Source organism: Microtus oregoni, unplaced genomic scaffold (genome assembly GCF_018167655.1).
Source record: "Microtus oregoni isolate MIOR12 unplaced genomic scaffold, Mior012 000043F_ref0000047, whole genome shotgun sequence".
NCBI classification, from domain to species: domain Eukaryota; kingdom Metazoa; phylum Chordata; class Mammalia; order Rodentia; family Cricetidae; genus Microtus; species Microtus oregoni.
In genome coordinates, this window is record NW_024543210.1 from 11,812,001 (window position 1) to 11,839,777 (window position 27,777).

Below are 27,777 nucleotides of genomic sequence, written 5' to 3' on the forward strand. Positions count from 1 at the left end.
GAGGCTCATGACAACTCTACTGTTGTTGTTTTGCTAAATAGACATGATGAGCCCATCAAATTACCTTTTAAAGAAGTACTATGCCCATAGGCTACTGATGCTGTCGGCTGGCTTTGGTCAAAGAATTATCACTGTACTGGAGGCACTTTATGATGCAGCAACACATAACTGGTCAAAGTGCCAAGAATCAGAGACTGTTGACTGCTCAACCCTCTCTAACCTATACATCCTCATCATTCACTGTTTTTGTTTTGTTTTGTTTTGTTTTTGTTTTTTGAGACAGGGTTTCTCTTTAGCTTTGGAGCTTGTCCTGGAACTAGCTCTTGTAGACCGGGCTGGTCTCAAACTCACTGAGATCTGCCTGCCTCTGCCTCCCAAGTGCTGGGATTAAAGGCGTGTGCCACCACTGCCCGGCTAGTTCTAACTTCTTGTTGGCTAACACTTACATATTAGTTTAACCCATCTCCATTAGTCTGTGTATCGCCATGTGGCAGTGGCTTACCAGAGATTCTAACCAGCGTCCATCTCAGGCCGAGGATCTATGGCTTCTCTCACTCTGCCCTTCTTCCTCCCGGCATTCAGTTCTGTCTTTCCCGCCTACCTAAGTTCTGCCCTATCAAAAGGCCAAGGCAATTTCTTTATTCATTAACCAATGAAAGCAACACATGAACAGAAGAAACTCCTACACCAATTTAGTCCGTCAGTATCCTGTCATGGAAAGGAAAGGGGGTTCACAAAACTCCATCCCTCTCTGACAATTTATACACAGATAATGGTTGCCAGTAGAGGGAGAGACATTTTCTTTAGTAATGAAACAACTGGTCGTGCATCCATGCTTCTGAGAGTAACATCTTACTCGGGCTCCTGTGGGCAATCTCAATGACAGTCACTGGGAACAACAACAACAACAAAAACCAAAACAGAGAAGAAAGAGGACTCATCAGAAGAGGAAGGGGTCAACAGGAGGGGTGGGGGAGTGGGGGGGTATGAGTGAGGGCAGAGAAGATAATGACAGTGAATGTGGTTTAAAAAAAAGCTGGATGGTGTGGATGGTGGTGGCGAATGCCTTTAATCTCAACACTTGGGAGGCAGAGGTTCAAGGCCAGCTTGGTCTACAAAGCGTGTTCCAGGACTAGGACTGTTACACAGAGAAACCCTGCCTCAAAAAATAAAAACAAAAACAATTTGTAACAATGTCAGTGAAACTTGTGTATACCTAATATATACTAATAAACAATAAAATGTCACCCCACCTACTAGTCAGTCACACAATTTAAACTCCTACCAGATGACACAGAAATGCCATTAGCTATGATACTAAGTCAGTGTTTCCTCGGAGGAGAAACTCCTTAGTCAAAATGAAAATTGAAAACCGGGTTCTTGGCTGTATGCTAGGACCAGTGCTCAAGAAGTTTTAAGCTCCTACACTAAGGCTACCCACTCAGAGCGGTGAGTGCCTGCCTACTGGGCAGGCCTCAGGTCCCCTGTAAGGGAGCCCGGGCACCTTCAGCTCGTGCATGCGCCAGGCTCTCCTGTGCTCTTCTGGATACCGCCCCCCCCCCTTGCTCCATTCATCCTTTTGTCCCCGGATCATTGGGCTACCGGACGGCCCTGTTTAGTTGCTGAGGAATCCCATCTGGACGGGTGAGTGTGTGCTATCCAGGGGCGGATTGTCCCGGAAGAGAGCACAAACCACCCTCCCCCAGCTCATTCTGCAGGGCTGTCTTTCTTACACACGACCCCCCCCCCCCCCCAAGTCTTCGTTTTCTGCAAGGTCCTTTGCTCAGGAACAGTTTTCTGCTCCTACACTAAGGCTACCCAACCAGAGCGGTGAGAGCCTACCTAAGGGGCAGGCCTCAAGGACCCCCGGTAAGGGAGCACATGCACCTTCAGCCTGTGCGGCAGGGTGTCCTGTGTTCTACTCGTCCCCACCCTGCCCCCCAAGCTCCCCCTTTTGTCCTCCGGTCATTGGACTACCAGGTGTCCATGTTTTGGTGCTGAGGAGTTCATCTGGACGGGAACGGTTCCTGCTTCTACACTGAAGAGATACACCCAGAGAGTCAATCACAGCAAAGACTGGACCAAGACACCAGGCCTCTCCTGGCTCCATTTGAAGGAAGAGATGGGAAGGCGCCAATGCAAGAATTCCTCCAACAACCTGAAAGGCAACATGACACCACCAGAATCCAGGGATCCTGAAATAAGAAGAATTGAACACCCTACTCCAGAAGAATTAGAAGAAATCGACTCAAAAGTGAACTATATGAAAATAATAGAGGACCTTAAACAGGAGGTGAAAAACTGCGATAAACAATTAGAGATTACAAACAAAAAGGTAGAGGAAATGAATAAATCGCTCAAAGACACACAAGAAAACCAAGAGAAAGAAGAAAAAGCAATCAAACAGGTTAGGGAAGCGGTTCAAGACTTGAAGAATGAAATGGAAGCAATGAAGAAAACCCAAACCGAGGGAAGGATGGAGATGGAAAATCTGGGTAAACGAACAGGAACTACAGAGACAAGTACTAACAACAGATTACAAGAGATAGAAGAAAGAATGTCAGACACTGAAGATACCATAGAGAAAATAAACACACTGATCAAAGAAAACAGCAAAACCAACAAATTCTCATCACAAAACATTCAGGAAATCTGGGACACAATAAAAAGACCAAACCTAAGAATAATTGGGATAGAAGAAGGAGAAGAAGTACAGCTCAACGGTCCAGAAAATATATTTAATAAAATTATAGAAGAAAACTTTCCCAGCCTAAAGAAAGATATTCCTTTGAAGGTTCAAGAAGCATACAGAACACCGAATAGACTGGACCAAAAAAAAAAAAAACATCTCCTCGCCATATAATAATCAAAACACAAAACATACAGAATAAAGAAAGAATATTAAGAGCTGCAAAGGAAAGGGGTCAAGTTACTTATAAGGGTAAACCTATCAGACTTACACCTGACTTCTCTATGGAAACCATGAAAGCCAGAAGGTCCTGGATAGATGTACTTCAGAAACTAAGAGACCATGAATGCAAGCCCAGACTACTATACCCAGCCAAGCTTTCGTTCACTATAAATGGAGAAAACAAAATCTTCCAGGATAAAAACAAATTTAAACAATACGTAGCCACAAATCCAGCCTTACAGAAAGTAATAGAAGGAAAATCACAAACCAAGGAGTCCAACAATGACCACAATAACTCAAACATCTAGAGACCCTTCACCAGCACAACTCAAAGAAGGGAAACACACAAACTCTACGACTAAAAAAGTGACCGGAGTTAACAACCACTGGTCATTAATATCACTAATGTCAATGGACTCAACTCACCTATAAAAAGGCACAGGCTAAACGACTGGATAAGAAAACAGGATCCAACATTCTGCTGTTTACAAGAAACACACCTCAACCACAAAGACAGGCACCTACTCAGAGTAAAGGGCTGGGAAAAGGCTTATCAAGCAAATGGACCCAAGAAACAAGCAGGTGTGGCCATACTAATTTCTAACAAAGTTGACTTCAAACTTAAATCAATCAGAAAAGATAGAGAGGGACATTCTATACTCATAACAGGAACAATTCATCAGGATGAAGTCTCAATCCTGAATATCTATGCCCCTAATATAAAAGCACCCACGTATGTAAAAGAAACATTACTAAAACTCAAGGCTGCCATCAAACGGCACACACTAATAGTAGGAGACTTCAACACTCCTCTCTCACCAATGGACAGGTCAATCAGACAGAAACCTAACAGAGAAATAAGAGAATTAATGGAGGTAATGAATCAAATGGACTTAACAGACATCTATAGAACATTCCACCCAAATAGGAAAGAATATACCTTCTTCTCTGCAGCTCATGGAACCTTCTCGAAAATTGACCACATACTCGGTAACAAAGCAAACTTCCACAGTTACAAAAAAATATTCGTAACCTCCTGCATCTTATCAGACCACCATGGATTAAAGTTAGAATTCAACAACAATGCTACCCCCAGAAAGCCTACAAACTCATGGAAACTGAACAGTCAACTTCTGAACCACACCTGGATCAAGGAAGAAATAAAGAAAGAAATCAAAGTCTTCCTTGAATTCAATGAAAATAAAGAAACAACCTATTCAAACTTATGGGACACTATGAAAGCAGTCCTGAGAGGAAAGTTCATAGCACTAAGTGCCCACTTAAAGAAAACAGAGAAAGCTCACGTTGGAGACTTAACAGCCCACCTGAAAGCTCTAGAAAAAAAAGAAGCAGACTCACCTAGGAGGAGTAGAAGACTGGAAATAATCAAACTGAGGGCTGAAATCAACAAAATAGAAACACAGAAAACAATCCAAAGAATCAATGAAACAAAAAGCTGGTTCCTAGAGAAAATCAACAAAATTGATAAACCCCTATCCAAACTAATCAAACGGCAGAGAGAGAATATGCAAATTAATAAGATCAGAAATGAAAAGGGGGAAATAACCACAGACACAGAGGAAATCCAGAGAATCATTAGTTCTTACTACAAAAGCCTGTATGCCACAAAACTGGAAAATGTAAAGGAAATGGACACATTTTTAGATAAATACCATATACCAAAGTTAAAACAGGACCAGGTGAACAATCTAAATAGACCTGTTAGTCGCGAAGGATTAGAAGCTGTCATCAAAAACCTCCCTACCAAAAAAAGCCCAGGACCAGATGGTTTCAATGCGGAATTCTACCAGAATTTCCAAGAAGAGCTTATACCTATACTCCTTAATGTGTTTCACAATATAGAAACAGAAGAGTCATTGCCAAATTCCTTTTATGAAGCTACAGTTACCCTGATACCAAAACCACACAAAGACTCAACCAAGAAAGAGAATTACAGGCCAATCTCACTCATGAACATCGACGCAAAAATACTCAACAAAATACTGGCAAACCGTATCCAAGAACACATTAGAAAAATTATCCATTATGATCAAGTAGGCTTCATCCCAGAGATGCAGGGCTGGTTCAACACACGAAAATCTATCAATGTAATCCATCATATAAATAAACTGAAAGAAAAAAATCATATGATCATTTCATTAGATGCTGAAAAAGCTTTTGACAAAATTCAACATCCCTTTATGATAAAAGTCTTGGAGAGCCGGGCGGTGGTGGCGCACGCCTTTAATCCCAGCACTCGGGAGGCAGAGGCAGGCGGATCTCTGTGAGTTCGAGACCAGCCTGGTCTACAAGAGCTAGTTCCAGGACAGGCTCCAAAACCACAGAGAAACCCTGTCTCGAAAAACCAAAAAGAAAGAAAAAAAAAAAGTCTTGGAGAGATTAGGGATACAAGGGTCATACCTAAATATAATAAAAGCTATTTACAGCAAACCGACAGCTAACATCAAACTAAATGGAGAGAAACACAAAGCCATCCCGCTTAACTCAGGAACACGACAAGGCTGTCCACTCTCGCCATACCTCTTCAATATAGTGCTTGAAGTTCTAGCAATAGCAATAAGACAACATAAGGGGATCAAGGGGATTCGAATTGGGAAGGAAGAGGTTAAACTTTCATTATTTGCAGATGATATGATAGTGTACATAAGCGACCCCAAAAACTCCACCAAAGAACTCCTAAAGCTGATAAACACCTTTAGTAATGTGGCAGGATACAAGATCAACTCCAAAAAATAAGTCACCCTCCTATACACAAAGGATATGGAAGCAGAGAGGGAAATCAGAGAAGCATCACCTTTCATGATAGCCACAAATAGCATAAAATATCTTGGGGTAACTCTAACCAAGGAAGTGAAAGATCTATTTGACAAGAACTTTAAGGCATTGAAGAAAGAAATTGAAGAGGATACCAGAAAGTGGAAAGATCTCCCTTGCTCTTGGATTGGGAGGATCAACATAGTAAAAATGGCAATTCTACCAAAGGCAATTTATAGATTCAATGCAATCCCCATCAAGGTCCCATCAAAATTCTTCACAGATCTTGAGAGGACAATAATCAACTTTATATGGAGAAACAGAAAACCCAGGATAGCCAAAACAGTCTTATATAGTAAAGGAACTTCTGGAGGCATTACCATCCCTGACTTCAAACTCTACTACAGAGCTACAGTATTGAAAACAGCTTGGTATTGGTATAAAAACAGAGAAGTCGACCAATGGAATCGTATAGAAGACCCAGATTCTAACCCACAAACCTATGATCACCTCATTTTCGATAAAGGAGTTAAAAGTATACAATGGAAGAAAGAAAGCATCTTCAACAAATGGTGCTGGCACAACTGGATGTCAACCTGTAGAAGAATGAAAATTGACCCATATCTATCACCATGCACAAAACTCAAGTCCAAATGGATCAAAGATCTCAATATCAGTCCGAGCACACTGAACCTGATAGAAGAGAAATTGGGAGGTACCCTACAACAGATGGGCACAGGCAATCGCTTCCTATGTATAACCCCAGCAGCACAGACATTAAGGGCAACATTGAATAAATGGGACCTACTTAAACTGAGAAGCTTCTGTAAAGCAAAGGACACTGTCACTAAGACAAAAAGGCAACCCACTGACTGGGAGAAGATCTTCACCAACCCTGCCACAGACAAAGGTCTGATCTCCAAAATATATAAAGAACTCAAGAAACTAGACTTTAAAATGCTAATTAACCCAATTAAAAAATGGGGCACTGATCTGAACAGAGAATTCTCAACAGAAGAAGTTCAAATGGCCAAAAGACACTTAAGGTCATGCTCAACCTCCTTAGCGATCAGGGAAATGCAAATCAAAACAACTTTGAGATATCATCTTACACCTGTCAGATTGGCTAAAATCAAAAACACCAATGATAGCCTCTGCTGGAGAGGTTGTGGAGGAAGGGGTTCCCCTCATCCATTGCTGGTGGGAATGCAAACTTGTGCAACCACTTTGGAAAGCAGTGTTTCGGTTTCTCAGGAAATTCGGGATCAACCTACCCCTGGACCCAGCAATACCACTCTTGGGAATATACCCAAGAGATGCCCGATCATATGACAAGGGCATTTGTTCAACTATGTTCATAGCAGCATTATTTGTAATAGCCAGAACCTGGAAACAACCTAGATGTCCTTCAATGGAAGAATGGACGAAGAAAGTGTGGAATATATACATATTAGAGTACTACTCAATGGTAAAAAACTATGACTTCTCAGATTTTGCATGCAAATGGATGGAAATAGAAAATACTATCTTGAGTGAGGTAACCCAGACCCAAAAAGATGAACATGGGATGTACTCACTCATAATTGGTTTCTAGCCATAAATAAAGGTCAGTGAGTCTATAATTTGATATCCTAAAGAAGCTAAATAAGAAGGTGAACCCAAAGAAAAACATATAGCTATCCTCCTGGGTAGGGGAAGTAGACAAGATTGCCAGGCAAAAAATCGGGATCTTAAGGGTGGGGTGGGAGGGGGGTAAGGGGAGATGGGGAGAGAAAAGTGAGAAGGGTAGGATGGGGAGAACTTGGGGCAACGGGATGATTGGGATAAAGGAAGGTTGGATAGGGGAGCAGGGAAGCACATATCTTAATTAAGGGAGCCATCTTAGGGTTGGCAAGAGACTTGGACCTAGAGGGGCTTCCAGGTGCCCAAGGTGAGGTCCCCAGTTAGTTCCTGGGGCAGCTGAAGATAGGGAACCTGAAATGATCCTATCCTATAGCCATACTGATGACTATTTTGCTTATCACCATAGAACCTTCATCTGGCGATGGATGGAGATAGAGACAGAGACCCACACTGGAGCACTGGACTGAGCTCCCAAAGTCCCAATGAGGAACAGAAGGAGGGAGAAGATGAGCAAGGAAGTCAGGACCAAGAGGGGTGCACCCACCCACGGAGACAGTGGGGCTGATCTATTGGGAGCTCACCAAGGCCAGCTGGACTGTGACTGAAAAAGCAGGGGATAAAACAGGACTCTCTGAATATGGCGGACAATGAGGGCTGCTGACAAGCCAAGGACAATGGCACTGGGTTTTGATCCTACTACATGTTCTGGCTTTGTGGGAGCCTAGGCAGTTTGGATGTTCACCTTCCTAGACCAGGACGGAGGGGGGAGGACTTTGGACTTTCCACAGGGCAGGGAACCCTGACTGCTCTTCAGACTTGAGAGGGAGGGGGAGAGGAGTGGGGGGACGTGGAGAGGAGTGGGGGGACGGGGAGAGGAGTGGGGGGAGGGGGGAAGGAGTGGGAGGCTGGGAGGAGGTGGAATTTTTTTTCTCAATAAAAAAATTAAAAAAAAATGAAACTGACTGTCACATCAAAATGCTAACCTTCTACATTACTATTAAAAGAATAATATCCAATACATATTGAATATTTATCAACAATATTTAATAAGTATTCTGCTTTATATAAAATACCTATGATAAACACAGAGGGAAGTATATCAGAAGACAATAGAGACCTATATTGTACTGTTTATCTGCTTAGGCTCTCCCACAGCCCTTGGGTGGTACTGGAATTAGGATTCCTAACTGTGTGTTCACATAGACAAAAGTAATTTTTGTACTTGGATACAGAAAATGTTTTTCCAAAGTTTCTTAACTGTTCCACTCCAGATATAACTCTCGTGCCTGAGGATTTGAGGAATCAATTCACATATGCTACGATGAGGGCATAGTTTGTTGAGAGTTAATGAAATATATTTCATATTTCAGTCATTACTATGAGCTGAGTCATTGGTAGCCATCTTAGTATGATAATAAAGACTTTTTACCTAATTATAACAATTAATGCAGCTAATGCCATGACTTGAGACAGATGCTCAACCAATATCTGAGTTTCTAAGGTCTACAACAGAGAGCAAAACCTTCAAATTGGAACAGATTAAATTCTTTCAAATTGTATAATTCACATATAAAGAATACTTAAGAGAAGTTTTCTCAGACTTGACATAAATCTTGAAAATATATGTAATATTGTCAATAAAGAACTATGAGACTGAAACATACTTAAATTACAAACAAGGAAGGAATATTTCAGTTCATTATACATTCTTCACAAGAGGTCAATCTCCATTTTCTCTGAAGAAAGTGATTTTTTTTCAAAATTATTGCCAAAAGAATTGTAACTCACAGAGTAGGACCTACAAGTAGAAGGAAAACAACATTTCCAGAAATTAACCCAATTATGAAGATCATGTTGTTAGTTTCTGATAGAGTTTATATAATTACAATTAATTCTATGTTTTAAACTTGTATCCCAATGGAAACTAATTTTTCACTTTTGACATTGGATTGATTTCTGAATGAAGACACTAAAAGTATGTAGCCATCACAGACACTGTAATCTGACAACTGCTGGAACTAGAATATCAGGTTTCTGCCTTGTTGGAGGTTAGTTACTGGTGAGACAATAAAGGTTTTTCTGCATTATTTAACAGAAAAAAACAAAAGAAAAAAAAAAAGAAAACCTGGTTCTTGCTAGGCATGATGACCCATGCCTTTTATTTTTTTTTTTTTTTTTTAACCGATTTAAACCAATTTATTAAAACAGTTGACTTAGGCATCTGCAATGGTGACTTCAACCTCCACGCCCGGCTCAATACTGATGGACGTAATCTGTTTAACTATCTCGGAGGGGCTGTGCAAGTCAATGAGGCGCTTGTGGATTCTCATTTGGAAACGATCCCACGTCTTGGAGCCTTCCCCACAAGGTGTTTTTCTCGTAGTGATCCTCAGGGTCTTGGTGGGCATGCGCACGGGCCCCTTCACTTTCAGGTTCTTCTCCTTGGCGCCTCTGATCAGGTCGGCACACACCTTCTCCAGCGACTTCACGTTGCGGCTGGTGAGCGTGATCCGGATGCGATGGATCGCCACCTCGGGCTCCACGGGCGTCTTCCCGGTGTCTTTGAAAGCCATGGCTGCCGTGTGGGCTTCCTGACCGACTTGTTCCTCGGCGGGGAGCGAACAGCGGTGAGTCAGGACGGGAGCAGGCCGAGCAGAGCTACGCGGCGCACACCACGACGCCTCAGAAAAAGGCGACCCATGCCTTTTAATCCCATCACTTGGGAAGCAGGAACAGACCAGACAGGCCAGCCTGGTCTACACAGCAAGTTAAATAAGCCATGGGTACCCAGTGAGACTGTCTGGAGAAGAAATTCTTCTTCCTTCTTCCATTCGAAAATTGTAAAAGCAGCAAACACATTTCTATCCAGAAATGAACTGAGGCATTTTAAAATGGAAGAGGTGGGTGGAGGGACACTAGGCAGTTCAGTTTTCCCCGAAGCTCAGCCCCAGCGTGATGGAGCTTCGAGTGAACAATTCTCATAAGAGCAGCGGCAGCCTACTGGGACAAGAGGAAGAAGACATCATGGTTACATATCACGGCAAAGATTTTACATGCCTCACTTTGAAATTCCAACTTACCTTGTAAAAATCCTTGAATAGGGAAAATTCTCAGACTTCCTTTCCCCAGTGTTGGGGACTGTGGACCCCTAGACCCTGAATTTCCTGTAAACAAGTTGTTTGCCGCTGCTCTGAGCAAAAAAAATCAAAAAAAAAAAAAAAACTTGTTTTCTTGTGTTTGCAGCTGCTCTGAGCACAAGAGGGGATGGGTTTCTGGTGGGCCTGCAACTAAAAGATCTCAGGAGCTGGGGCATGGCCAGAGCCCTATAGAAGCTTCCCCTGAGCACAATAAAGATGTTATTCTTGTATCAAGGATGACCTGTATCTCTGTGTCTCTGTCTGTGTGCATGTGTTTTTAACTCTCCAGCCTGGTTCGTAGCGCAGACCTAAGAGTGCAGAACAGACGGTTGTGTTTTATATCCCAGGCCACCCCAACGTTTGAAGCCTTTCTACCTAGAACTAGGCCACCCCTGGGGTTCACTGCACAGCTGTCCTCGGCAGGCTGGGGTAAATCCTAGTCTGGATGAAGAGGTCTAGCCAAGCAATGGTGGTAGTCAGCCCGGATGTCCGTGACCATGAGCCACCTCGGCTACATAATAACTAAGATCATTTCTGTGTCACCTGGTAGGAGCTTAACTTGTGTGTGCAGCTAAAAAGTGGAGTGGTTTTTATGGTACATTAGCCATACATACTGTTTCATTGACATTGTTATGTGTGTATATAACTGACCCAAAGTGACAATTCCCTGGTGTGGTTGTGCAGACACTGCCAATATCTCTAGTGGAGAAATTATTTCCACACTAGAATGAAATGTCTCATGAACAGTAACAGGCATTTGTTCAATGAATTTCTCTTAGTTTGAAATAATATACTTGTTTATTAAACAGCTGGAAGGATTTCTCTAAAAAAAATTAGATGGGTACAGAAAAAAATAACAAAACCCCTCAAAACAGCCCTTACTTTTCCAAAGAGGGTGGTCTATGCTGCCCCCACCCCTGTAGTTCTAAAGCTCATTATGTAGCCCAGGCTAGCTTGGAATGCAAGATCCTCTTGGTTCAGTTCCACCAAGTTCTGTGATTACAGGAACTAAGACTGACTGCCATTGTCTTTTTCTTTTGGGACAGGACGTCACTGAGCCCAGGCTAGCCCTGAAGTCATTTTGTAGCCAAGGATAACATGAACTCCTTATCCTTTTGCCGCCATCTCCGTAGAACTGGTATTACAGGCTTGAACCATTATTCCCACCCGCCTTTTTTTAAAAATATTTATTTATTTATTTATTTATTATGTATACAATATTCTGTCTGTGTATATGTCTGCAGGCCAGAAGAGAGCACCAGACCTCATTACAGATGGTTGTGAGCCACCATGTGGTTGCTGGGAATTGAACTCAGGACCTTCTGGAAGAGCAGGCAATGCTCTTAACCACTGAGCCATCTCTCCAGCCCCCCACCCGCCTTTTTTTAAAGATAAATTTATTTTACTCTTTTTGAGTTTAAGTGTTCTGTCTTCATAAATGTCTGTACATCATGTATGTGTTTGGTGCCCACAGGAGGCCAGAAGGCATCAGACCCTGGAAGTGGATTTACAGATGGTTGTGAATCACCCTGTGGGTGCTGGGAATCAAATCTGGGTCCTCTGGGGAAGCGCTTCAGTGCTCTTAATCTCCGACATCCCCTTCCTCGCCTTTTTTTTTTAATTATCCTGACTTCTACAATTCTTAGACCTTTACAGTCTACGAGCGGCTACAGTCAATGAACATGCTTTCCCGTCAGGCGGAACTGTAATACTACATGTCATCAGTAGATGTCGCACCCCTAATATGTGACAAAGCCACGCTGTAAAATTGCTAGCCAAAGGGCAGCCATTGAGTAGCTCGCTGCGCAGCGTGCCAGGGGCTTCGGGTTAACACTCCCACAACTCAGTGAGAATTAAATCCGTCATACAGCGTTCATCGAACAACGGCCCAGCTGGGGGAGCGAAGTTATTTCCAGGAAGTGGTGAGGGAGTGGGGCTGCGAGGCCTCCACGCACACAGCCCTGCCAGCAGGGGGCACGGCGACCGTCGTGCAGGGGGCCCTGCCTCAAAGGTGCTGTGGTGCACTGCGCCCGGGACAGGCTCTCCACCCCTGGGTGCAATGGTAGAGGGAGGGCAGAGCCACAACAGGGGGTGCACTCTTGTGAGACTGCTACACCGCTTGCATCCTATAGGGACTTCTGCAAGGGAGGGAAGCCCGGGAGACGGCTGAGCGTCTGCACCGGTGCGCGATCCTGCAGCCTGAGGATAACACCGAGCCCCTCTGCCTCCCGGGTCAACACCGCGCCCAGGTCTGCGCGCGCAGGCTGCACCTGCCCGCGCACTCGGGCCGCCACGTGCTGTGGCCCCGCCCCTCCCCGCTCGCGTCCCCGCTCCCCACGCGCTCCCCGCCCCGCCCCGTTGGGCTCCGCTCCACTAGGCTGCGCTGGGCGCCCGGCGGCGGCCGAGGAAGGGACCGCGTCGCCCCTCCCTCCCCCCCCCCCATCCTCTCGCTCTCCCCGGGCGGGCGGGGCTGCAGCCGCGCACCGTGGGCTCGCGCCCCGCCTTTGTCTCCCGCGCCCGCCGCCGGCTGCCGGAGCCGCTTTGTGCGGCGTGGCCGCGGCTCAGCATGGACGTGACGGTGTCGCAGCTCGTGGAGCTGTTCCTGCAGAGCCCGCTGGTGACCTGGGTGAGCGCGTCCTGGCCTTCCTCCACTCCGTGCGGCGGTGCCGGGGACCGGGAGGCTCCGTGGCGGGTGGCCTTCCCATTCGGGAGCGCGCACCTGTTCCCGCTCGGGGTGTTTGGGGGGGGGGGGGGGAGAAGGGCGCTCCTGAAGCTCGGCGTCCCGCGCTGGGGGCTCCGAGTGGGGACGCGGAGCCACGGGCTGGGCGCGCTGCTTTCCAGTGAACCTGAGACGTGAGAAATGCGTTGAAAAAGTCCCTTTTATTTGTTTTTGTTTGATTGTTGTTTTTTTTTTTTCCCCTGGCGCTCCGGGACGCTGGAGAAAAGTAAAGCCAGAAGTTTTCCTCCTGTCCTGTGTCTGTTGCCTGGAGCGTGAAGGGGACAGCGCTCGGGAAGGGTGGGCTTGTTGCCTGCGAAGGGTGCCGCGGTGGTGGGTGACATCCCTGGCCCGCCTGTCCCCCAGCGTCAGACCAACGTGCCTTTGCTTCCCCGCAGGTGAAAACTTTTGGCACGTTTGGAAGTGGCCACCAGGACAACTTGACTCTGTACATGGATTTAGTGGATGGCATCTTTTTGAACCAAATCATGTTGCAAATGTAAGTTGCCTTTTCAGAGAGGATGCTTTCGGAAGCCTGAGATTGCTGTGTGAATGCCGGGTGGTCAAGGAGGTGGGGGGTGCCTGCAGGTGGGCCGCTGGACTCTCCCTGGCTGCTTACTCAATTAAGGAATTTGGAACTGACTCTTCTGGTCTGCAAACTCAAGGACTTGATAGTGGTCTAAGCCTTGACATTAAAAGTCCCTTTTCTTTTGGGGGAGACCCAGAACTGTAACGAGGGTCTGATTACAGGAAATGTCCGGTGGGTCTGGAGCGTCGCAATGTGGTGGTTGAAGTTTCGCTGTGGCTTGGTAACCGAGTTTCTGAGCCTCCCTTCTCTTGCCAATTGCTGGGGCAGATGCAGTCATTTCAGAAGTCTGCTTCAGAAGGCACATAGGCAGCCGTGCCGTGCCGGACCGTTTGGCCTTAAATGGGGTCTCTGTAGATATTACTTGCCTCTGACCACATCCGTTGCAGAGTTCTGCAGAGCCTGTCTGTCTGACATCTTATCGCCCTGTAGGTGTTGGCTCTTACATTCTGTGTTTAACTTAGAAGCTTCAGGGATAGTATTGGAAGTGAGTGTCAGTATGAGTCACTGGCACTTGGGGCGAAGTAGAAACACCTCAGTATGTTCTGTGAAGCCGCCTTTCTATTAACCCACTCACCTAGGGCTGATGGAGGTGCCACACTCAGTTGTTCGTTAGCTAATTAAAAACAGTCTCTGTTTGTAGCTGGGGGTAGGTATAGGGTGCCTTCCCAATTAGAGGGCTCGACATTTGATGGCACTGTGGTGGAACTGTCATCTTTTTTCTTTAATTTCTTTTTTCTTTTTCCTTTTTCTTTCTTTCTTTTTCTTTTTTCTTTTTCTTTTTCTTTTTCTTTTTTTTTTTTGAGATAGAGTTTCTCTGTAGTTTTGAAGCCTGTCCTGGAATTAGCTCTTGTAGACCAGGCTGGCCTTGAACTTGGAGATCCGCCTGCCTCTGCCTCCCGAGTGCTGGGATTAAAGGCGTGCGCCACCACCACCACCCATCTTTTTTTCCTTTTTTTTTCTTTCTTTTTTTAAAAAATTTCTTCCGCCGGGTAGTGGTGGCACATGCCTTTAATCCCAGCACTCAGGAGGCATCTTTGTGAGTTCGAGACTAGCCTGGTCTACAGAGCAAGTTCCAGAACAGCCAGGGCTACACAGAGAAACCCTGTCTCCAAAAAAAAAAAAAAAAAATCCAATCATGATCCTTCAGCATTTGACCAGATTCTAAAGAAATATATTTGTTCTTGGCTTTGGTGGTGTGTCTTAGACTCTGATGAAAATGTTTTTTTCTGGGGTTGCCTCATGGCAGGCTTGGGTTCTGGCACTCTCTCTCCATTCTGTCAGACTGGGTTGCATTGGAACTTCAGCCTATCCCCATAGAGCTCGAGGCTGTTTAATTAGGGAACGCAGCAGTGTCCTCCAGGCTTATACCGAGCTACACCGAGGCACTGGGGAGAACAAAAGCCCAGGGCCCGGTTCTCTTTCTTTCCCGACCTTTGGAATTCCTGAAGCCTTTACTACTTGCCTGTAAATCAGGGGAGCCTGTTGGATCTTTCTGAGAAAGGCCGATTCATCATTTGTTTGCGTTTGGCCCTGGCTAAATTCTGCGGAAGGGTCGGCGCTCCTCTCCCGGGTAGTTTTCGTGTGCTAATGTGATCATTCTGGAAGAAGGACTGGCCGGTATGCAGCAGCCCTGGGACAGCCGCGGAGGCAATGAGTGACTTTCCTGTACCAGGAAGGACAGGCAGGAGTGGGTGGGCACCGGACCTGCCTATCATCATTTTCTGCTTCTAGGGAATCATAACTTGGCACCAGGTAACAGGCCTTAGAATGTGTTTGCCTCCGGAAGTGGGTGGGGCTTGACTGCCAGGGGGCCTGTGGAATGGCTCCCCGCAATGTGTTTTCCCAAGCTCCAGGCTGTGATTTAAGATGCGCACCACCTTTTACTCCTTTAAAAGTAACCTCTAGCCAGGCTATGGCAGGATTGTGATGCTTGCTTTAATCTCAGCAGTTGGGAGGCAGAGGCACTTGGATCTCTGTGAGTTCAAGGCCAGCCTGGTCTACTAGAGCTAGTTCCAGGACAGGAACCAAAGCTATAGAGAAACCCTGTCTCGAAAAACAACAAACATGAACAACAACAAAGTAACCTCTATAAAAATACAAACAGGGCATCTGCAGTTTTCTGATGTTTACAGCAAGTGTCTAGGGTCCTGGGCTCCATACCTGCCACCTCAAAATGTGCGTAACTAAAAGAACCTTGGATGAGTTCTTCTGCCAGATGTGGTGGTGCACAGCTGTAATCCTAACAGTGGGTCAGGAGATCGAAGCCAGTCTCAGCTACCAAGGCCAGCCTGGGCTATATATGAGACCTTATCTCAAAAAACAAACAGGACTGCAGAGATGGTTCAGTGGTTAAGAGCACTGGCCGCTCTTCCAGAGGACCTGGTATCAATTCCCAGCACCTACATGGGAGTTCACAACTGTCTTTAACACCAGGTCCAGGGAACCCAACATCCTCACATGGACAAATGTGCACATAAAATAAAAGGAAATAAAGAACAAAGAAAAACAAAAAGAACCCTGACCGAGTATTGGGCATCCTAAGTGGTCAGGCTAGGTTTGAGCCCAGGGTCGTCTTCCTATGAGCAGTGCGGTACTGGGATTGTTGCTAGGTGTTGTTCTTAATTCCGCGGGTTAGACGGTAGAGACGTTATGCGAGGAAGAAAACAGACATGCGGCCGTCCCACGTGGGTGCACTTTAATGGGGAAGGGATAACAAACAGGTAGGGGGCGTGCAGACATGGTAGGAAAGGCGGGGAGGAAAAAGGGAAGAGAGAGAGAGAGAGAGAGAGGGGCTCGTGGCGGCCCCCGCTTTTTAACGGGGAATGCAAAAGCTTCTGGGAAATGTGTCCCGCGCTTGTGTGTGCTGGAGTCCAGGGGAACGCTGGGAGTTGTAGTGTTGCAAGAGAACAACACTAGGTGCCTTGGTTTTCTCATCTGAAAAGCAGGAATTAAAGTTCTGCCCTAAGGAGAGTAATGAGATGATACGCTAGAGCCTAGCTCGGTACTGGGAATGGCATTGCGGGTCAGTCACATACACAGAGTGCTTGGTTTCTTCAGTCTACTTGTGTACGTGTAGGTGGAGTCAGGACAGCTTGCAGAGTTGGTTCTCTCCTTCCACGAGTAGTTCCTGAATTGAACTCAGACCTAGCTACCAGTGCCTTGACTTGCTGAGCATCTCACTACCCCCTCTGCAAGTCTCCTTCCCTCTGTGTTCAGTCTCTAAACAACCACACAGTTCTCAGCATTGGTCTTTCTCTGGTGATATATAGGCTGAGCCTTCGCCTCCCCTTCTGCCCAGTTGGAGCAGTGTCTGCCTAAGGATCAGGTCCTTATCGTGATCGGTGGGTGGGTGTAACCTACTGTGCTGGGTACCTGGAGGCCACTGCCATGCTATTTTTGATAAATTCTCCCCAGTTGGGAGGCAGTGGCCTTTGAAAATGGCAGAGCAGCGTGGCTGACTGGGTTGGGGTGGGCTGAGATAAGAGCCTGTTACCTAATACTTCAGTGCCATCTGGAGGCTGGCTGTGGTCACGTGACCGCACCTGGCCATTGTCTATGGCAACTCTAGAAGGCTGGGGTAGTCTCTTGGCCCTGGCCTCCCTGACACAGGCCCACCTGGAAGCAGGAAAGCCCTGCAGGCTCAGCTTTCAGGAGAGGCCCAGGGCTAGAATTCTTGAATGAGAGTCCACCAGGTGGTCCAGAGCACAGGCTGTGTTTCTCTTGTCTGTGAGGACTACTGGGAAACTGGGGTGGCGGCGTGCTAGCTTCAGGCAGAGCTAGCTTCCACTGCTGACTAGTTCTGCTACACTGGGCAGATTGCTCCACGCCACCCCTGGCCTCAGTTTCTTCTTCTGGGATGAGGGGGTAGAATTTTGTAGATGTGGGGAGGGTTAAGCACGATAGTGTGTATTAATATCCAGATGTCATTAATGGGGTATGAGTGAAGTAGGGATGGGTCGTGTGTGTGTGTGTGTGTGTTGCTCACAGTGATGTTTATCTGTGCTCGTGAAGGAGCCTCAGTTGGACTAGGAGCTCTGCCTGCTGACTTCTTTCCGCCTTTGCTAGGATGGTGGCAAATTCACCACAGCCTATTGCTTGTTCAAATTCTTGTGACCCCGGGGCCTCTGACCCCCATTTCTAGCACCCGGTGTGGAACACTGAGTGGGTAGAAAGGGGATTTGCCTTCCGTAGCAATGCTGAAACTTTTGGTTTAACTCTTAATAAGTGCTCTTTACCCTGAGAGACTCGGTTAACTGAGGGAATGCTAATGATGATGATAATTAGTCTAATTAGTCACATAACTAATGTCAGGGTTCTTTTCTAGTGTTCCATCAATTAGCCGTTTCTTCCCATGCCTGGGGAGAACAAAAACAGATATGGCTGCGCATCCCAGGTCCTGGGTGTGTGCGGAGCCTCTGCGAGTGGCTGTCAGTGGTGCACATTGACACTTTCGATACCTGGTACTTGAGACGCGGCCCCTCTGATGTAGATGGACTCTGGAGGCTGTAGATGTGGCTCCCTTGGTAAAACGGTTGCTTGGTATTCTCAAAGCCCTGAGTTCAATCCCTGGCATTACACATAGAAAGTGTGGTGATGCAGTCTTGGAATCATGGTAGGAAGAGCAGAAGGAGGATCAGAAATTTAAGGCAGCCTGGGCTATGTAAAACCCTGTTTCAAAGAAAAATTCAGGATTGAAATAATGAAACAGTGCATATCCTAACACCTGCAGCCCCGGTTATTTCAAAGCTTGAGGCAGGAGGATTATAGGTTGAAGGTCGGCCTGGGCCACGTAATGAGAATCTGTCTCAGGAGTTTAAAAAAAAAGTTAGGGATTGGTGATGAGTGTTTGCTAAACACGTGTGCAGCCTCCGCTTCACTCCCTAACTTTCCTCAAACCAGGAATTAGCAAAGCCTGCAGCTTCTCAGAGATTCGTGTATGATCCCATGAAACTGCTGCTCATCCCTTAAGAGAGCCCCTTACTGTCACATTCGGAAGGCTTCTGTGGCTAAAATGCCTTTACAGTTGAAATACAGAATGCTGCCTCTTTCCTAAGTTAACGTCAGTGGGGCTCTAGGCCTCTGTTTCCTTGTTAATTAAGGACCCTAGAAGAAGCCTAATAGGCAGATGGTTTCTCCAGACTCCTTCATGGTGTGGGGACACTGAGGAATGTTGTCACTTGACAGCTGAAAACAGTTTCCTTGGTTCCCCTTAGGGGACCCACGTGGCAGTTTGAGGGGCTGTGGAAGGAGTTTGTGAAGTCAGGGGCTGCTGAGAGCTTGTGGGAAGGTTCGCATGCTTAGGACATGGTGTGGAGACAGAGTATATGTCCAGTATTGATTCAGAGGTTGTGCTTCCAATGACATTCGAAATGGTTGAAGATTTTCCTTCTATTATTCTCCATCTTCTTGAATGAACCAGATAGCCCCAGGAGTAGTTCTGTAGCTCCGCACCAGCCCTGAGGAGGCTCTGCACCTTTATCACAGGGCTTGGCTCACTTGAAATGGGAAGACGGGCCTCTGAGTTCCCTGCCCTTTATCCTTGGTCGTGCCTCAGGACAGCGATGGAAGGGAGGCCTTTGCTATGGAAAGCAGGCTCCCCTTTTCACTTCACTCTTCTGGGCAGACATTTCCCACACTGTCCCGCATGTCGATGAGCCAAACTGTAAATCTCTTAGCTGATGTCTTTACAGCCAGACCCAAGTTTCGCCTGTGGTTGGAAAGTGAGTGATGCTTGGGGTTTCCCGCACTTGGCGATTCTTGTGGGGTGTGCTGGAACACCAGTCATATCCTAGACTCCTAGACGTCAGGTTGTCAAGACACCATTGTTTCCCTGGAGTGTAAATCGTGAGCAGGACTAACCTAAGTCCAGATGACAGGGAGACCAGTGCTGAGTGGAACGGGATTCTTTTTTTTTTTTTGGTTTTTCGAGACAGGGTTTCTCTGTAGTTTTTGGTACCTGTCCTGGAACTAGCTCTTGTAGACCAGGCTGGCCTCGAACTCACAGAGATCCACCTGCCTCTGCCTCCCGAGTGCTGGGATTAAAGGCGTGCGCCACCACCGCCCGGCTTGGAACGTGATTCTTAAGGTCATAAAACATACCAGCACCCCGTCCCCCATTTTGTGTTTTTGTTTCTTTTTTTAAAAGATCTATTTGTTTATTTTATGTATATGTGTGTTTTATCTACATGTATGTTTGCATGCTAGGAAAGGGTATCCCATTGGACTACAGTTATAGACGGCTGTGAACCACCATGTGGGTGTTAGGGATGGAACTCAGTACCTCTGGAGGAGTAGCCAGTGCTCTTAACCACTGAGCCATCTCTCCAGCCCGTTTTTCTTGATGTTTCATGTATTTTTCTTTCTTGTTTTTTGAGATAGGGTTTCTCTGTAGCTTTGGAGCCTGTTCTGGAACTTACTCTGTAGACCAGGCTGGCCTTGAACTCACAGACATCTGCCTGTTTTTGCCTCCCAAGTGCTCGGATTAAAGGCATGAGCCACCACCGCCTGGCCTTTGCTTGTCTTTTTAATGCTAAAATGCAATTTGGGATAGGTTATTGGTTCTTATATATCTGTATGTTGATTTTCACAGTATTGACACTTGGATGTCCCTTGTGGTGCTCCCAGCAGTAGAAACAGGAATGGTATTGAAAAGGTCTGTCTGTGTTCAGGCAGGGGCCTGAGTGAGGCAGCAGAGATGATGGGTTATGTAGGGTTCTAGCACAGCTGTGAGCAGACTTAGGATCTGACTTGTGCTCCGGCCTCACAGCCTCATGACCACCAAAGGCTCATGAACCTGAGCACTGGTCCTCTGCTGGGGAAGGAGGGACAGTGAATGTCCGGAGGTGTGACTTCTGCTCCGTTTCTTACTCTAGAGACCCCAGGCCCAACAATCAGCGTATCAACAAGCACGTCAACAACGACGTGAACCTGCGTATCCAGAACCTGAGCATCCTGGTGAGAAACATCAAGACCTACTACCAGGTGAGGCCGCTCTGCTGGCCCAGGGGTTCCTGAGAGTCTGGGGTGGGGCCCCTCCAGTAGGTGGACAGAGGCCCCTTGAGTGAGTTCCCATGTGCTTGCAGTGGGGTCCCTTGTATGGATTCCCCAAAGAAGCCAGAGTAAGTGGTGGCTGGCTGCTGACCCTTGGTACTTTTGTGTTAGCCCTGCTGTGGGGGTGTCAGTTTGGGTGTGGGGACTCTTGCATTTCAGACTGGCTCGTTCTGAATGCCATAAGAGCCTGTTCTCTATGTGTCACTTGGGGACTCTGGAAGGGGTGCATGGTCCATGCCTCTGGCTCGGTAGCTCTCTGCTGGAATCACTCGAGCAGAGGGAGGAGGAACCACAAGGGCTATAGGGACCAATAATGGAACTATTGTGCCTCTAGGCCAGCAGGAACTTGGGCTTATGGTGTGAAGAATCCACTGTACACTGCTTGCTGTGTTTGATCAGATGTGCTGGTGGGTCGGTCAGGCTTGCGAGCTCTTCTGCATGGCCAGCACTGGTGGGGAACGAGCTGCAGCTGGGGACCTCAGATCCCTGGCTTCTGAGTCTCTGATAGCAGTGAAACTGCCTTCTGCCATGTGATACCTCTTGACACTCCGGCAGAACCACAGTCACTCTCAATGCCATGGCTCGAGAACCATTGTTGGTGCCAGGGTCTTACAGATCTATGGTCGGATTCTGCCCCTTCAGTTCCCTGGTCTGTAGCTGAGTCCTGGTGCTTGAAATCAGCGGTCTTCGTAGTTGTGGTGAGGTCTCTGCCGACCCGAGGACTCCCTGGAAGCTGAGGCTTCCCTCTGCCTTGATTGCTGACTTTAGACCAGTGGCAGAGGTGCAGTCTTGGGCTTGCCCTGGGCCCAGGTCCTACCAAGGACTGTCCGTGTGTGGCAGGATCCTTGGCTTCTCTTCATTATGGATTTGAAATGGGCTTGGAGAGGGAAGAAGTGGGCAGTGCCTTGGGTATTCTGTCCTGAGTGTACCTGTCCTGTCGGTGGATGTGAGCTGTACCACGTACACAGTAGAGATGTGGTTGTGGCACATGTGCACCCCACCTGTAAACGACAGTATTCAGGGTGCTGTCACAAGGCAGAGGTGCAGCAGCATCCTGCCCAGTGGGCTCCTTGCTGCCAGTGATTAGTAGCTGTGAGAGGCCAGGTGAAAGGCCTGAAGACAGTGTGCCACTGAGAGGTGGTTGCTGCTTAGGGTTCCAGAAACTCACACAAAGGAACAGCTGGGCAACCAGAATGGAGGTGGGGAAGAGGGCCCTGTGTTCTTGTCGTCTCTTAGCTCTTTGAGAGTGGGGAAGGCATTGGGTGACTGTCTAGCTCCAGCTAAGCAAAGTGTACATAAGCACTTGCTGGAAGCAGCAAAGGGCCACTCACTGTCTCCTCATTCTGCCAGCCTAGAAAGAGCTCGTGAGATGTGTGCATTTGTGACTGGCACGTTACCTGGGCACAGTGTTTTGTGTGTACTTTCCTTCTGGTTTATGGGGAGCAGAAATTCTGTTCTCGTGTTAGAAGCATTTTCAGTCTGTATAAACAGCTTGAGAAACAAGTACCGTGAAGGCGGCCAACACGTCAGCCTTCTACCAGAGACAATCACCGATCGCGTTTAGTGTTTCCTCCCCGCAGTCGGGTGAATGGGTTTTGTTTTGTGCCGTGTGGGCATGCTATAAGTTTAACTGCACGTCCTGCCCTTTTCCCTTCCAGGGCAGCACTATAGCTTATTTATGTGAAGAGGGTATTCAATGGGCATTTTCTCAAGGAACCACTGCCCGGTTTCCCTGTTGGAAAGTAGCCCAGAGTGGTATGAAATGGCCCACATGCCATCCCAGCTAGGCTCAGTGGTACACGCCTGCCTGTGATCTCAGCCCTAGGGAGGCAGGAAAGGGGGGTGGAGAGCTTGAGGCCAGCCCGCGCTGTATAGCGAGTTTACAGGCAGCATAGGTTGCACAGTGAGACTGTTTAACAAAGCCAACCAACCAAGAGCAACTGTTACTCCTTCCTCGGTCTGGGATGGCCAGGAGGGAGGGGGATCATCCCCGTGGGTGTGAGAGGGGTGCTTTTTGGAAGATAACTTTTAAAATTATTATTTACATGTATGGGTGTTTTGCCTGCATGTATACAGTGCATCGCATGTGTGCCTAGTGCCATGGAGACCAAAAGAGGGCAATGGATCCCTGGGAGTGGAGTTCCAGGTGTGCTGTGAGCGGCTGTCTGGTCACTGGGAATCTCACTTGGTTCCTCCGCAAGAGCAACAAGTGTTCCCAGTGGCTGTGCTGTCTGCAGCCCCCAAGCTCCATTTTCCTGAAGTGCAAGGCCTTGACCATGCGAGGCAATTGTCCTGCCTGAGCTACATTGTTGACCTTTAGCCTCAGTGATAGGTAGATGCCAAGATGCAGCTCCAACTCCACCCTGGCCAGCTCTTTGGCAGTTGTGTCGATAAGCTTATGGCAGCTGCTGAGAATGAGAAGCGGCTTGACAAAGGGGACAGTTTCTCTCAAGTTAGTGTGTGTGCCTGTGTACCACAGTGTCTGTGGGAAGGTCAGAGGACAGCTGATGAAAACCACTTCTCTCCACCTGCTTTGGGTATAGCAAGTGCCACCATTACTCACTGGCTGGAATGAGACACTGTCAGAAGTCAACCCAGAATAGGGCAGGGTGTTACACATCTGTAATCTCAGTAGTTAGGGGACGGAACACAGGGAGAGCAAGCATTGAAACATCCTTGGCTACATAGACAGTTCAGGGCCAGCCTGGACTATATAAGACCTGGTTTTAAAAAATACAAAAAGGCCAGGCTGTGGTGGCACACGCCTTTAATCCCAGCACTCGGGAGACAGAGGCAGGTGGATCTGTGAGTTCCAGGCCAGCTTGGTCTATAGAGTGAATTCCAGGACAGCCAGGGCTACACACAGAGAAACCCAGTCTCGAAACAGAACAAAAGAAAATAGAAAAGAAGGCGATAGATCTTCGGCATTGTTGGTGGCAGAAGCATATTAATCTCACTCAGCTCTGTGTTGTGTGGCTTGGGGAGTGCGAAGCCGTGTTTCCTTAGCTGGTTGAGTGGTCGAGAAATCCAGCCACACACAGAACTTGCTTCATGAATAACACATTGCATTGGCTTTGCAGAGAAATTACCTTTCACGCTGCTGCCTTGAAAGCCTAAGGAGGAGGCTTGTCCTCTTGATTGGCCAGCTCGCGTCTACAGCTGAGGAAATTACAGATCATGTTTTGATCTTGGGTTCCTTCTTCCAGGTTGGGAAATGTCAAAGGAATCCAGTTTGCCCATCATCTCCCTACCTGGGGGTGCCCACCGTCACCATTTTGGTCCTTGCCTTTGCTTTCTTTGTGTGGTTTGTAATTCCCAATGTCTGTGTGAAGTGTATTCTTTTTCGTTTATGGAGGAGTGTTTCCCCTTGCCATTAAACATTCATTTGTATGAATGTCAGCGCCTGTGTGATGTTTTGTGTGACTGTGCTGTCATTGACATTTCCGATATCCCTCTTTCTGAATTATGAGCAGTACCACCCTGAACATAAATGTTTCAGCAAATTTGTCTTTGGTTTCCTCAGGGTAAGTTCCTGTCAGGGAGTTGCTGGGTCAGAGGGCATGAATACTTTAGGGGTGTTTGCTCCTTATTGCTACAAGTACCCTGTTTATAGGCCTTGTCCTTTTTTTTCTGGTGAATTGCTTTTTTGTGCCTTTCACGGTTGTGCCTACTGCCCTGTTTGAAAGACCGCATTCCGTGCTGCTGCTGAACACTGGCCAGAGTTCTGGGGTGGGGGGTTGTTTGCTCGCTTTGCAAAAGCTGGTACCTCGCTCATGTAAGGCAGACTGTGCCTGAGATGGTCTCTGCCAGTCTCTCTGGGTGGACTCCCTCTCTAACATGGAACCCACTGAAGGCAGTCTGGGGATAGAGGAGGAGGGGAGAGATCATAGGGTTCCAGGCAGCAGACTGGGCTCTGTCTCGGGGTCAGTGGAACCTCTGTTTCCCTGTGGGCCACGGTGTGAATGCCGAGTGGAGGACAGCAGTCTGCCTGGGCCCCTCCTTTCCTCTTCCTGCCCCCTGTTCCCCCACGGGTGTGTGCAGAGTGATGAAATGAGAGACAGGAAGCCCTGGTGGCCCAGCGGTGGGTGTGGCTGGGGTCCTGTGGGACTGATCTTTGCTGTGCGTTTCTCCTGGGTCTAAAGGCTATTGTTGTTCATACCTGTGATACTGTGGGAAGGAAATCAGATGGCACTGCTGCAGCTTGTCAGGGGACGAGGTAGCGTCTCAAACACAGGCCAGGAAGGATGAGGACCCTGACTGACAGCTTCTCTAGGGGGTGGCACTTTGCCTGTGCCTTGAGGGCACCAGGCTGGTGGAGGGGTGTCCTGGGAGGCACCTGAAGGATGGATGTGACGGGATTTGGGCCAGGGGTAAGGGTGAGGCCCCTGGAGATGAAACACTTGGGGTGCTGTGCTAGTGGATGTGAACCTCGTCCTGATGCATTTGGTGTCGTAGGTGTTTTCTGCTTACCTATTTTACTAGAGATCAAACCCAGGATCACGTAGTTTTACTAGAGATCAAACCCAGGACCACGTAGGCTCATCAAGCACTCTACCACTGGGTTGTACCCCTCCAGCCCACACACCCGGAGCTGTGAAAGGGAAAGGATGGAGCTGTTTTTCTCCTTATTTTAGAAAGGAAAAGGGCTGAGTTGATGCTCAGGTACCTATGTGGAGAATGAACCCTGAGTTGACACTGGCAGGGAGCAGGGGTGGGGCTGGGTGTGACCTAACGCCAGAACAGAAGACAAGGTTACTGCTGGGATTGAAGGCCCACCAGACCGAGGGGAAGTGAGGGTCTTTGTGGTTGGTGGTCACCTAGGGTCTGTGGCTGTGTGAGCTGAGGAACCTGGGTTTGAGACTCGGGCAGGTGGTCTGTGGACCCAGCTCCACTGGGATTCCCGCCTAAGAAAGCTGTATTCCGCAGGGCGGGTCCGTTCATTGGCTTTGAGGCCAAGGCTGGAGCTGGGGAGCTAACTGCTCAAACATTCAAGGTCACAGAAGTCATTTTCTCCCTTGGACTTCCTCTCTGGTCTTCCCTCTCCCTGGCCGGCTGTTCCCTGCAGCTTACCTTCTGAGCTCTGGTGTTGACTGTGGAGGAGGTTAAGGGGCCCTGGCCCTGGGGACTTGCGGCATTCCTGGGGAGGCTGGATGTGAGGCTACCTGGAAATTTGATTTCCATTCTTTCTCTCCCCTCCCCCGTCTCCTTTTCACCTCACCTTTTTGTTGTCAGCTCAAATGCTGTCAAGGCATATTGAATAGCAACAGGAATGTGGGGGATGGAGCTCAAAGTGGGATCAAAAGGCAGAGACCAAGCAGGAGGGAGCTTAGCCTTCCCTTATTCTTCATTGCAGCCGCATCCTCAAGAGGAAGAAGTTGTGGGGCCCATTTTACAGGTTAAGAAACTGAGATGTAGCCGGGCGGTGGTGGCGCACGCCTTTAATCCCAGCACTCGGGAGGCAGAGGCAGGCGGATCTCTGTGAGTTCGAGACCAGCCTGGTCTACAGAGCTAGTTCCAGGACAGGCTCCAAAGCCACAGAGAAACCCTGTCTCGAAAAACCAAAAAAAAAAAAAAAAAAAAAAAAGAAACTGAGACGTATGAGAAGGAGGAAACCTCAGCCCCAGAGAGCAGCATGTTTCTCCTAAGTTGTTGGCTGCCTAGAGCAACTTCTTTCTTCAAAGTCAAGTTTCTGGAGCCTCCGTAGGGAGGTGGCTTGCCTTGGGTAGATCAGTGTGGGTGCAGCCCGGTGCTAGGCTGGGGGCGTTGCTTCTCAGAGCATCCTGAAAGGGTTGCCCCTGATTTCCTATCAGCCTGGAGCCCCAAGAAGCAGGGACTGGGTTGCTTGAGGCACCTCTGAAACCAGCATTTCCGGGGTTGGGCAGAGGGAGCAGCTGGCTTTCCCCCTCACCCCCAGAGCAGCAGGAAGTCAAGATACAGGGCTAATTGCAGCTGGTGGGAGGGGTGAAAGGTGGGTCTGATGTAATTAGCAGAGTTGGGATTCTGCCAGAGGTATTGGAGGCTTATCACAGAGCGAGCACGCCTGAGTGAGCATGGGCACATTATATGTGCTAATGTGAATGAGTATGCATGTGTCTGTTTGCATGCACATACATGAATACCGTGTGTGTGTGTGTGTGTGTGTGTGTGTGTGTGTGTGTGCAGACATGCATTAGTCTGGGCTCTTCCTGTGGGCTCCTCCTCCTGGTCTTGAGTCCAGATTTGAATTGCCAGGATTTCTTTCAGGGATACCTGGGGCTGTGTGCTGGCCTGTGCCCCTGGTCCTCTGTTCCCAGGTGTGGAGAATGCCTCCCAGTGATGTGGTGGCTCCTGTGCTGCTCTGTTCCCTTAAGCCTGTCCAGAATCTCCAGTGCATTGTCTGACTGTATCAAGGTGTCATTTTCCCACCGCGGCTCGGTCTTAGGAAGACTTGTGTGTGTGAGCCCCTCATTTGTGGTGGTGGGTGCACAGACATGAGTGGGAAGGCTGTTGTCATGGAAGCCATGGTCACCCTCAGTTGCTGAGGAAGAAGTCTGAATTCATGCTGCCCGCAAAATTACAGCTAAAACCACACATGCTACACTGTACTTCAAACACCTAGAGTCCCTGGGCCTCTTGGTCCGCAGTGGTCACTGTACACTGAGTGAGTGGTGTCGGGCGACTCGAGCCATGCTGGAACGAATGACAGTGTAACAGTTTGTTCAATGGTGGTATCCGGTAGGAGGTGGGAAGAAGTACCCCTTCTCTTGTGACCAGATTCAGGAAATGGAGTTCTCAATTTTAAAGTGAGATGGGGGGAGGGGATTCTCCTTATCTCCGTGAGGTGGGTGTCAGTGCCAAGGCCAGCATATTTGATTGTAACTGGTTTATCACATGGAATCTGACAAGGATTTGCCCAGGCAAGCTTTGGTTGCTCCCTAAAGCTGGCTACCTGGTTCACGGCCAAGGTAATAACAGTTTTTGTCGTTGAACTGTTGGC

The 27,777-nt window shown here is 47.8% G+C and overlaps 2 protein-coding genes across 3 annotated transcripts in view; one reads left to right on the top strand and one right to left on the bottom strand.

Moving 5' to 3' along the window:
* Positions 1-9,465: 9,465 nt before the first annotated feature.
* Positions 9,466-9,997, bottom strand: LOC121434409 (40S ribosomal protein S20). Its single transcript, XM_041633330.1, has one exon. It carries the CDS (start codon positions 9,880-9,882, stop codon positions 9,523-9,525), a length of 360 nt encoding a protein of 119 aa, XP_041489264.1. The 5' UTR covers positions 9,883-9,997; the 3' UTR covers positions 9,466-9,522.
* Positions 9,998-12,963: 2,966 nt separating this feature from the next.
* The window catches only part of Ccdc88c (coiled-coil domain containing 88C), a 128,058-nt gene continuing 113,244 nt past the window's right edge, over positions 12,964-27,777 (top strand). Inside the window, exons 1-3 of one of the 2 annotated variants that reach the window (XM_041633394.1) lie at positions 12,964-13,072; positions 13,561-13,661; positions 20,624-20,732. In XM_041633394.1, coding sequence (XP_041489328.1) covers positions 13,013-13,072; positions 13,561-13,661; positions 20,624-20,732 — 270 coding nt within the window. In that variant the 5' untranslated portion in view covers positions 12,964-13,012. Of the gene's footprint in view, positions 13,073-13,247; positions 13,300-13,560; positions 13,662-20,623; positions 20,733-27,777 lie in introns of those variants that run through there. The other variant, XM_041633395.1, reaches the window with a different exon arrangement.

Bases quoted from the DNA above. Each gene is read 5' to 3' on its own strand.
- LOC121434409 (XM_041633330.1), bottom strand. From the start codon at position 9,882: ATGGCTTTCAAAGACACCGGGAAGACGCCCGTGGAGCCCGAGGTGGCG.